Source organism: Opisthorchis viverrini, assembly GCF_000715545.1.
Source record: "Opisthorchis viverrini unplaced genomic scaffold opera_v5_197, whole genome shotgun sequence".
In the NCBI taxonomy this organism is placed as follows: Eukaryota; Metazoa; Platyhelminthes; class Trematoda; order Opisthorchiida; family Opisthorchiidae; genus Opisthorchis; species Opisthorchis viverrini.
Window position 1 is genome coordinate 370,612 of NW_008751854.1, and position 12,027 is coordinate 382,638.

The window sequence follows — 12,027 nt, forward strand, 5'->3', positions numbered from 1 at the left end:
GGGAGATGAAAAATAAACCAAAACTATTGACGTGGCTGAGGTATGCAAAAATCAAGAGTTGGGATATCGCACCACAGTTATAATAAATTTTTCCCAAAGCGCCTTTGATCCACGTACATATTAATGACCACTGCTCTGAGTATCGCAACTGTCCTGAAATCTGCCTCCTGTCAGATGTAATGAGCCAACATTTAGAAACAATCTATTCCACAGCGGTTCCGGTTATGCGATTTGATCAGTCGAATGAACTTCGTAGCGAGGCTGTTGGTGTTCATATTTTGTCCATAATGCGTCATTTCTGACAGTGCTTATCTATTATAGATTGATTTTTATCCATTTGTTTTTACTAGTCATTTCAAGTTCAGCAAGATTATTCAAAATGTTCATAGTTTTTCATAGCAAACTGCATTCATCTTGCTTGACAATAAAAACATGTTATTAGTCTAATGATGTGCATCCGAAGGGTTAGACAAAGAATTGAGTGGGTAGCTCTGCGTAACAATGAAAAAGATTGCCCGGTTCAACCGACTTGCTGAGCACCTGACAGGCTATTAATTATTTAACGAAGTTCATACTGGCGGAGGAGGAACAAAAATTGGTAGCGCTTCAATATCGTACTTTGCGCTCACGCACAGACATGTATGTATCACCAAATCGTAAATAAATCATCCTCTGTCATCCAGTGCGTAAAACTCTCGAGGTACAATGTGCGCTAGTTAAGAAAGATTTTGACCCAAGATTTCGCAGATCTCCACTGTTATTTAAGAATTCCAAAAGGCACGAAACTTGTTTCTATGATCTTGTAAACAGGAAAGCATTACAACAATTTCACTTTTGAAAATGTCGATGAGGATATGTTGGTCAAGCTCCATAAAACAGTTGAGTGGGCGCAGAATTTTTTGTAGCAGTTCTGATCGTGACCACGCGACGAAAATTATTAATACCCTTTGTTCATTGTCAACTCTTCATTCTATCAAACGTGCACTTTTTACTTCTTTCAGGCGAAAAAGGATAGTTCTCATGTCAATACCGAGGCAGTCCATAAAAGTAATCCAATATTAAGTTCTTCAAGTGGGTAATCTCGCCACAATCACAGTTTCACTGGATCGTTTGCTGTCTTCACTGTGCGGGATAACGCTTTGGCTTGCCTAAATGTCATTTTACAATGCTGGTATTTGCTCCTGTCCTTTACTGTGCGGGATAACGCTTTGGCTTGCTAAATGTAATTTTACAATGCTGGCATTTGCTCCTGTCCGGTTTCGAGCCCATTTTTCAAACTTTTGAGTAAGCGGAAAATACGGTAAGCAACGTTGATCTTGTCAGCACCTGTGTTGAAGTCAACATATTGAAAGTAGTCGTAAAAAATCGCTAAAGTTTTGGAAATTGCACATGGATCGTCTTGAAGAATTATCCTTATAAAACATACAATTTGTTAACAGATTTCATCTGGGGAACGCAACCGAAATTTATTGGTTTTATACAGATTTTTGTCTACCTGCTCAAAAAGCTGCTCAAATTTTTTACTCATTATACTGAGCACCCCAATGATATCACACACAGTCATTTAGCTTGAAGCTATATCTCCCGGACAAAGGGGTAGAAATTTTTCAGCTGCGCAGTTGCTTACATTAGTAGAACAGAAGCAATTCTGTCAGAAAGTTGGTGGAACAATGACCAGAGTAAGTCTTTCGGTCAAGAACGCGGCCGCTCCAGAATTGTAAAACTTCGTCACCGCGCGCTGATAACTGGTCACGGAATCAATCAAGATTCTTTGTTTATGATGTTACCACTAGAATCCTTACCATTTTCTACCTGAGAAGCACTACCGATCGAACTTCATTGAATATTTTGTGTACACAAAACGTTGTGAGGAAACGTATTTGAATTAAAACACGTGAGGCAACAATTTACTGGGGTTTGATACTTCTTTCATCTTTTTGCATGAAAGTTGTTCGTTTTATCTCTAGCGGTCAAATGTAATTCAGGCCGGGTAAACATTTCGAAAGGTATCTTTTGCTCATGTTGATGCAATAGACTTCAAGTCAACATAACATCATACTACACCTTTGAAGCGCGCAGAATTACAGAGACCAGTATAGCTGTAGGGTAGTAGCGCCTTGTCTTATTATTAATGAAAATTCTCAAAGGTTGAAATGTATCGAAAAACGTGGGTACTGTTGACACAAGAACCCTTTCAATCCACTCAAGATTCCCAAATCAGTTTGTCCTTTTAGCCAGCGTCCCGACTGTTGAAATGTCATCCAGTGTCATCTTAGACATAGTTATTATTCCAAAATTGTATGCGTTAGGAGCTGGTCTACTGCAAATGTAAATAATAGAATAATAATCGTTCAGCGGCAACACCCAATCAGTGTCTAGCTTCCATGCTGCCCGAGGGAAGCAGGAGGACTGGCGGAATTCCAGATTGCTCAAACCTAGACAACGGAACCTGAAAGGCAGAGGTCGGGTTCGAACCACGGTCCTTCTGGTCAGTACATTTGTGCTCCAATTACCGAGCTATCTCGCTATCTGCTGCACGTGTGTTTGAGTAGAACCAACGATATTTACCAAACGCCTAAATGCATAGATTCTAACTCAGTGAAGAATTTAGAAGTTCACCTAGTATAAAATGAAAATGGTTAAATCTTCTACAGTTCTTTTGAGAAAAAAAACAGAAAGCATCGTAACACGGTCTACCAATTTGCTGTATTGCCCTAATAATATCATTGACTCCAAAATGATCTGATTCTCATCCAGAGTATAGTGAGTCGGTATAACCGTTCATGCTTAGGTGTATTAAATTGCCAAACCACCATAGGATTTTATCAAGAAATTTTCTTTTCAGTGTGTGCATGTCTGTCTTGTTATGCCCCTTTGCACGTAAACCTTCAGGTTCATCAAAAAGCAGGTGCATATTCTCCACGTTCAATCACTAGGCATCTTTAACGATGAAGAGATGTGGTTCGAATGCATCTTCCGGCTTACTGTCAACTTGAACATTATCGTCGCAGTTTAGCAGGAACTCTGGCGCCGAAATCTTGTACGCACCCTCCAACATCAAGTACACAGGAATATCCCACTTAAAGAATAATTGCAGTGCACACTTCTGAAACTCATTCACAGCAAATTACTAATACCACATATGCGTGAACGTTGTCTTCACAGTTTTCAGTAAATTCAATATATTCACCAGTATATTAAGCGGTATTTTGCTAATCGAATTTCAAGATATATAATGCCACCCTCATTCATCACATTAGCACTTCAGTGAGTAATCAGATTTTTTGGCAATTTATGTAACCCACTCCTGCTGAGGAGCTAAGATATCTCTTCATTTGTAGGAGTGAGATAGGTGAACCTCATTCGGAAGATGGCTGTTCCCTTTCAGTAGTTAATTTTCGCACAAGAGCACCACCGACAAACAAACCAACAATTGATATCGACGTTTGGTGAGGAACAAACGCCCATGGGAGAAAAATTATTGTTCATTAGAAAAATGAATCCAAACACGCTTTATTATATGATCAAAATGCTAAGCTATGTGTCACAAGACCCAATAAGGCGTGTCCTATTCTATGTATTTGGGTGGATAAATCACAAAGAATTCTGCCATGCCGACGCTGTGTACCATATCGAACTGAGCTGTTTATAATAATACATCATAGTGCTTCTAATTGCCTGACAAAGTCAGTTTTGTTATGGAGGCGCCTCCTAATAGTCAACCCATTATAGACGTTTCCCTGGTTTATCACACACTTGCGCCACACTAAACATGGATGAATAAAACGAATGTGCGTGTTACGTTACGTTCAACTTACTGACATTTTCTGTCGGCGTGCGATGCCCCAAATGTTGCAAAAGATTACTCCAAAATTCCGTCTGAAATTCATGAAAATGCCCTGAGTTTTGTTTTCTATTCGCAAAAGAGTCTATTAGTGCATCGAGAAACAGAGAGGCTTTTACATGTCTATCGATCATTATCAATTTGCACTGTAAATTCCCATACAGTTGTTAATTTTGGCCTTTTGCAGTTAGTGACACCAGTGAAACATACAAGTGACTGGACGTCGCATGCACCGGTTAAGGGTGGTTGCCGGACGGCCATTTGCAGTTTGCAGTGGGTTTGTTCGTGATGTCAATCAAGCATTAAGGGCGAGTGAACATCCAGAGATTTAACACAAATCCTCGGTCTGCATAAGCCTAATGGCACAGCAGCAAGCACTTGTAATATTTACAGGCGAAATCAATCAGTTCATCCAAGTTGCAGTGTAACTACCTGCATTTTCCAGTATGACGCCATATAAATATGCAAGACATGCGTATATATATGTGCGTATGCATACTCTAAAATGTGTATACATCCGTATAAGTATACGTGAATACATACACGTGGATAATCTGAGGATTACTGATTCAGAGAAACATGACATAAATAATCAATGTGCGAATTTTCGAAAGTAAATTACAACCCAGTCGCTATAATATTTTATCATACTGAAAAGCCACAAGTAGCAGGACTTGATGTAACCTCCGGGGACCTTGTAGCAGACGTGTGGCGAGAAAACTCTCAAGTCCATCTTCCATTAAACATGATAGTTTTTACCAAAATACAACCAGGTCATTTGTGCTGGTACTGTTATTCGTGAGCGAAAAGGTTTGGAAATTCAAGCTCTCAAGTATTTGCCTACGTACGTGGCCTGCAGCAATTCAGTGATATAGATACCCGATGTACCGTAAAACAGGGGTGAAGTACTCAAACCAGGGACGCTCAAAAGCCTTAGTGTCCTCGTCCTCACTGAACGGCATCAGCTCTGTTTAGAGGCAGTAAACACGGTTCCCTTGATTAGCAGTTTCAAACCGATACTTTCTCATCGACCTCGTCCTCAACGGCATCAGCTCTGTTTAGAGGCAGTAAACACGGTTCCCTTGATTAGCAGTTTCAAACCGATACTTTCTCATCGAACACATACCAACCAGGTTGGTTGGTTCATGATTTTGATTTTGGTTGCGATTTCTGGTCTAGCTGGCAGAACCGGTGTGTGGTCAGAAGGTTTCGTCTGTCATGGATGACCTGATATTGCTGGGAGGTGAGCTTCGTTAATGTTTCCGGATCATATATTTAAACTGGAATTCTAAGCCCATAGTCAGGCAAATCTCAGGTGCTTTACACAAGCGGACGACTGGCCGGAATAAACTTTACAACAATTCAGGGGCTATTAGATGGTTATTTGGATGAGGCCAAAAGTTACATCCAAAGTGAACAGTGTGAAAAAAAGATATTCATGGAAGAACGCTAACTGCCGGTTGAACAGAAGTACAGTACATTAAGTATCACCATTGAAAACTGGCCGTTACTGCGGGTGTGATTGTTAAGTCGGCAGCAAGAATGGTTCCAAAGAACAAAGCCACAATGTGCTGGCACTTTTGAAATCACGGAACACTTGTTAACTTTGTGAGAAATAACATCTCTCCCTCAAAACGTTATAGAAAGTCCATACCTGTCAAAAATTCGGAACAATGAGGCTCTCTTCGCATCTTGCCGAGGCATCAAAAAGGAATTGGAAACAGTGAATCTATTTAATTTATTTAATCAAGGCCGACCAAAGACATGTACCTCCTCATGCGTAGACATCAAGAAAAATTCACTGTTGACGTGGCCCTGAAATGAAGCCATTGTTTTGAATGCTAGAAAGCTAACAGGAATTTCCAATAACCACTGTGCCGCAGGTATATTAAGGAAGATCATTTTGTAAACACACACACATAATTGAGATATACATACATGCTTATGCGCATAAATTATATAGTGTCGGTACCAAAACGTCCACACATTTATGTCAGTAGGTTTGTAACCAAATTGGAAGTCTGGATTAGAGATGAGACAACGGATACATACATACGGAATCGCCCAAAGAGATGCAGCGTAAATTGCCTTCAGATTTACAGTTATCGTTTAAATTCTATAAAGAACTGTATCCTTCAAATAACACAACCGACTAAAATCATATATCCTAACCGTTATTTTCATCATCCATACAGTTGAAGTGTGTTAAATGGTCCTTTACTAGTGTAACGGTGACACTACTGATGGGGAGGCATGCGAGCAGTATGTTCGTTTCTCATCAATTCGCTTTGTGTCTCTTGAAGAGCGAATTTTTGGAGTCGCTTGTAGCATTTGTTTAGATTTGAGCAATGAGTGACTGGAGTCAATGAATATCCAGGAAAGTTCAAGAAGACGCGTTCACGAGGACATGGATGTCCAGGTTTTGTAAGTAAGATGCAAATGAGAGTTTTGCTTCCCTGTAACTGGTCACTTGGCATTTTCCAACAAATGACTACGCAGCGAAGGCCTTCTTCCTTTGACTAGTACTGTACATTCTTGATACCTTTCCTCCTGATTTAGTCGGACGGGAGGAATCAGTTAACAGTGGTCTCCGTCTAGAGCCTACTGAGAGTCAATACTAGAAAAAGTAATGTTCTGAATACTCTCGGTCGCCGCATTTGTCATGTTATCCAAAACCATGTGTAATTAAGCACACTTATCGGTGATTTTGCTCCCCCTACCAGGCCGCAGAAAGCATGGAAAAATTACAAGTATATCTACAACAAGGCAGGCAAATAGAAAAAGCGCCAAATTTTAACTTAATATGAAATATTTGGATATGAATACACCTCAGTCAACAGCGTGAAAGTAAAAAAAGTATGACCATTGTAGCTGAAATCCTCATTTATGATATTTTTCAACCGGCCATACAGCATAAAGATTACCTGTTTAAGTTACCACTGTATTGTAGAGTTCGCAGTAGATGTTCATATAAAACACAACTTATAAGTTCGCTGAAAACTCTCAACAGCCCACGACTGGCTTTGCCATTCTTCGGGCTCATCAAATGGCCTCAGTCTCGTCCAGTTGGTAAGTTACTTTGAGGAGAAAATGTGACATGTTTGTATGCAATATAGTGCCTAATGTGGTCCAGGGCATTCGTTATTCAGACAACAAATTGTAGTGTTAAGTCATACAGGTGAGCAGTTTTAGCTGGTGTATCGTTACTAACCTAGAAGTGACTAAAACGCAAAGTTTATGAAAAATCTGTAAACTACACAAACAACATTTTGCTTGGTGACATATGGTTTAGCATGAGTTATAAAATTTATTTTGAGGATACGCCGCTAAAATACTCGTCAGGTATTCCTGGCCAAAGCAAAGAGACTGGAACTCATTGTGGTTTGGCTGTTTATGTACCCCTTTAACCTACTGAGCTACACTGGCGGTTCGTTTTGACACCCATATAGTTCCTTGTACGAGGTTTGTCGGTAGATGGATGTCTGATAAACACAGTCTCTTGATTCCCCAGCTCGGGAGATGAAACATATACGGCGACTTGACTCTTAAAAAACACGTGCTACTCTGGTAGTATGACGGCACCGGCTTACATTCTGGACAGACTTCTGAGTCATAGGCTTTGCTTGAGGATCCCAAATATCCTTCTGTCTAGTTTTGCGCACCCTGACAATCTCTCAGTCCGATTAGCAACAGTTAGCCAAACATCTGCAAACATTTTCATAACACATAGGTCGTTGGCAGTTTCCTCGGACGTGTCAAATTAGTTACGGCGTACGGTATGGCACTCAGGCATAAAACAAGTTTTTGTTGCCGCCTCCTTCCTCACACTCTAATGTATTCCGTTTTACTTCGCAGCATACCTCACTTTTGAATACCTTAATTCCAGCATTAGGCTTGTGCTATGCATCACTCACAGTTGCAGCCTCTTCGCATTCGACTTTACGAGCAACCCGAAGCAACCCGGAAGACTGTTTTCAAGCCTCGAAAGCCTCGACAATTTTCTGTCTTTAATGGTACGAAACTAAAGCAAGTGAGGCAGCAAGCGGCTATTTCTAATAAGCTGAATTTATGTGCTTTGGCACTCGGTATCTGTCATAAACAAGGATTTAGGACGAGAGTACTGTAATTGAACTGAATTTCCCTCGCCCTCATTCGGGTTCAAACTGCGCACGTCTGGTTTTGTGAGCTCTGCCGTAGCTGGATATGCCGGAGTGAGCACCCACTCCACCCACTGGCGCCTGTGGATGGTTTGTTTGGCAATGTATTTGGAACAATTTTGAGGAAGTAAAGTCAATCGGTCTCGGTTCATAGTGTCTGCTTAAGCCCCAACGGAGTTTAGCTCTGAATCTGGCAAAAGCAGTGTTTTCGATGCTCAAGATGGAATTTCCAATGACATTGTTTTGATTGCCGGTAACACGAATGGTCGGGTAGGATGATCAAGCGCTTCTGACGCACCGGTAACACCTGCTTCAGATGTACGCCAATCACAGAATGTTTCTTTGCAGTGGCGATTTATGAAGAGTGGAGCAGTTGACAACGTGGCTTCCACCAGCAAGCCAGCTCTAATCCACATAGACTACACTGCCACTAGCTACGAAGAAGTGAGGAAGACCGATCAGTGCTTACCCTTCATCCGCGGTACCTGTGTGGAATACCTCCGATCATATACACGTCCTTTGGTGCATTCCACGGCGTTTTTCAAGTCTGTGTGAAAGGTATACAACCCACTCAACCATCCAGAATCTTGCGGATCTACGATTCAAACAGACCTATTTGAACTGACTCCTCAGATGCCTATCATACGGTCCAATGTTCGACGTCACCGTTCACTGGAGCCAAGTGTCCGAATTGCTAGTGAATGCCTGTTTGCGGTGCAACCCAGCCAACCTTATCCATATACTGGATCTAGACAAACCACTCCTAGTCACAACCACAACTCAGCACGATACATCATCTGAGGCCAGGTGAAACTGAGTGCCTTTACTCACACAGAGGATGTTGGACCAGAAAGGTGGAAGGAATGGAAGATAAATAAATCGTTGAAAACACCTTCGAATCGTTCCGCCCAGTTCATGCGACTCGTCCTTGGAAGTCCATTGCCAGCAGAATAATCAAGGACAGAAATGGCCCTCTGATACTCAGCTAATGAGAACGTTTTGACCTTTGGGTACAATACCTCAAACAGCAGTTCATTTGGCCACATGCCACCTCAAATCCGGAATGTGAATACTCTAAAAGACAGGTAAGTTGGAAATATGGAGCCCCTTTACCAGCGAAAAATTCCAAGTGTGTGTTTATTCACCGTTTTTATTACTTTTTCCACTAAAGCTTTGGTTTTGCAGGTTCCTCATCGTCTTAAGGCTGCACGAGAAACCTTGACTCGTTAACACGTGGCGGGATTTTTACAAGTATATGCTGCGTGACCACATCTTCACACGCCGTCAGGTGCTATGGCAGTACCACGTGTGCAGACGCATTCTCAGTATTTCCTGAGTTTTATGGTTTGATCAAATATGTCGACATATCAGAGCTGTCAACCATACTTGCTCGAAAGTGCATGGGTGAGAAATTGGTGAACATAAGGACATACTTGCTCGACAGTGCATGGGTGAGAAATTGGTGAACATAATCCGGTCCCTTACTAGCACACTCCTGGGCTCATGAGGGTGTGATGAGCCATCCAAAAGTTTCCTTACAAGAAGTAATATCCAGAAAGGATTCACACTTTAACCTCTCGTCATAGAACAATGAATGAGGAAGGCGCTGGAAGGTCCTCAAGAACCCGGTAATTAAACCATTGTCGGTGAAGACCTTGTTCATCTGGGATATGTAGTCGACATGGTAATCATCTTTGAAGTTCAAAGCGAAGCACAAGTCATTTTGAATAATCAGGACTTCATAATACTATCTTTTAACATGCGTCCTGAAACTTCAAAGATGCGAAGTCTTGTTGTAGGACGTGCAATCTCTAAACATGGCCTTTACAATTCAAGAGAAATCCCTAAATTTTTTGTGAAAAATTTTTAAATACCTCTGTAGCTGTATTCGCTTTGACGATTGAAGTCAATAAAAACAGTGCATGAATCTAGAGGGCTCGAATAGGCTTTGCCAAAGTTGCTTCAGTTGTGGTGCCAAAACGTTATATCACAATGGTCACAATGGTCATATCTATCAGGATGCATTGAGGGCTGTATTGCTATATATATGCGATACATGGCCTCTGCATCTCCATTTTTTAGGGAACCTATGCTTTAGTGTTGGGTGGCGTCAACTAATTTGTAACGGCGAAATAGTATGTGATTGTACAGCAGACAATTATTCGCGAAAAGCAAACGCAGAACAAAAATGGCCAATGAACTGTCAAAACCTTTCTGTCAACACTAATTTGATAATTGTACCGACGCAACTCAAATGTTCCTGTTTAACCCTACTGCACCCATCATTCTCTCCACCTCACAATGTTCTAAATTTCTCTGTATTTTGTATTGTTTATTGACTTTCAAGTAAACGCAACTGAATTAAAAAATAAGGCTTACCTGACCGACGGGACCAAAGATTAGAATAATAAAGATGACAGCAAGTCGTTTGTTTTGGGCGTATATCTAAAAGGCAAAAAATAACATCTTATACGGGCCCGACAGGAGAAATACAAGTAAGCATTACAACGGGCAAAATGTTTTCGTTGTAGGAGTGAATCCTGAAATTTAGCACAAACCCAAATCATTCTTCACAGTTTTGAGGTGATTTTGTCAATCACTGTGGTCGGATAGCTATAAATCTGACAATTTCTGCGGCATACGTCTAATACCGTTTCATTGAAATATCTCCATTTAATGGAATATAACCGAATAAGAAGCACTAATAATCGTTGCTGAGTTGTATTCGCTGGACGATCTTTACCATAACATGTAGGTGGTAACCGACTATCTTCCGTTGAAACAGATATGGTCAACAGTAGAAAATTCTTGAGCAGACCAAGGTATTTCACAAATGATCAAAATCCGTTTTGATGGAGAAAAAATTCAAGACAAACCTTGAAAACTATTCGACTACACTGTCATTTGCTTTCAGCAGAAAATGTGCAACTAAGATCATTTTGCTTAATGTGAATTTCGACCGATCTCTGCCTGAATTTTCGGGAGTACACTTTTGAACTCGGCAGTTGGCATGCCTCATTTGTTGTTGCGGAGTCAGCCATGTAGTTCTCCTCGGTTAGATAAATGTAGTGTGAAGGTATCGCATGGCTACTTTCGTAACTCCTAACAAATTAAAGATTGAATTTAGACTACGTGCACTATTCCATTTGTTGAGTGACGCCAACGATATTAATATCAATGATCCAGATATCTCAACTGTGGAAAAGGGATTTTATGGGAAAAGACAAAATTATTTGGGACTCCTAACAAAAGATTGAATTTAGACTACGTGCACTATTCCATTTGTTGAGTGACGCCAACGCTATTAATATCAATGATCCAGATATCTATCTCGTGGAAAATGGATTTTATGGGAAAAGACAAAATTATTTGGACTGACTAGAATGGCACCGCTGAAAATCGGCTGGAAAAGCAAAAAGCGATCTATCCTGTTAAAGGAACATTACTGGTATCCACTGAGATGAATTCTAGTGGAGCGAAAACCTGGTTGTTGTCTTCATGCTGTTGGTGTCACATGACTCTAATGAATAACTGGCAACACTAAACGTAGAAATGCACTCATTTGCAAATCGATTTGGTTTTCATGAGAGACTCAGCTGAATGCAGCTGAATGTGCTGCACACAGGCCACCTCATGTTTCAGTTGGCACGATATTAAAGATATCGGAGTATATTTTTTAAACGAAACTACTCACAAGGTTGCTGAAATCTCTTTGACAGCCCACGACCGGTTTCGCCCTCCTTGGGGTTCATCAGGTAGGCGCAGTCTCCGAGTTTCCGTTAACCTTGTGCTCTTCTTGAACTCTAATTGGACTGTTTTCAATATATATACTCATTTGCAAATCAATTCGGTTTTCACTAGAGACTCAACTGAATCTCTCGTTTATGCTATCTGTCGTTTATGATATCATCTAACCACTTGTGTGGGCTTGGATATAAAGGTTAATAAATGTCAACATTCAGACATTTAGGTGCCTTTGCTTTCCACGGAATAATACTTCTTCAAACATGCCCTGTATGGGACAAA

At 40.8% G+C, this 12,027-nt stretch overlaps 1 protein-coding gene across 1 annotated transcript in view; it reads right to left on the reverse strand.

The window, feature by feature from the left end:
- T265_14457 (hypothetical protein) overlaps nt 1-12,027 on the reverse strand; it is a gene marked incomplete at both ends in the record, with an annotated part of 54,252 nt that overhangs the window by 16,218 nt on the left and 26,007 nt on the right. The window contains 2 exons of the mRNA XM_009173720.1: nt 3,819-3,879; nt 10,381-10,446. Of these exons, the coding sequence (XP_009171984.1) occupies nt 3,819-3,879; nt 10,381-10,446 (127 nt within the window). The remainder of the gene's footprint in view (nt 1-3,818; nt 3,880-10,380; nt 10,447-12,027) is intronic.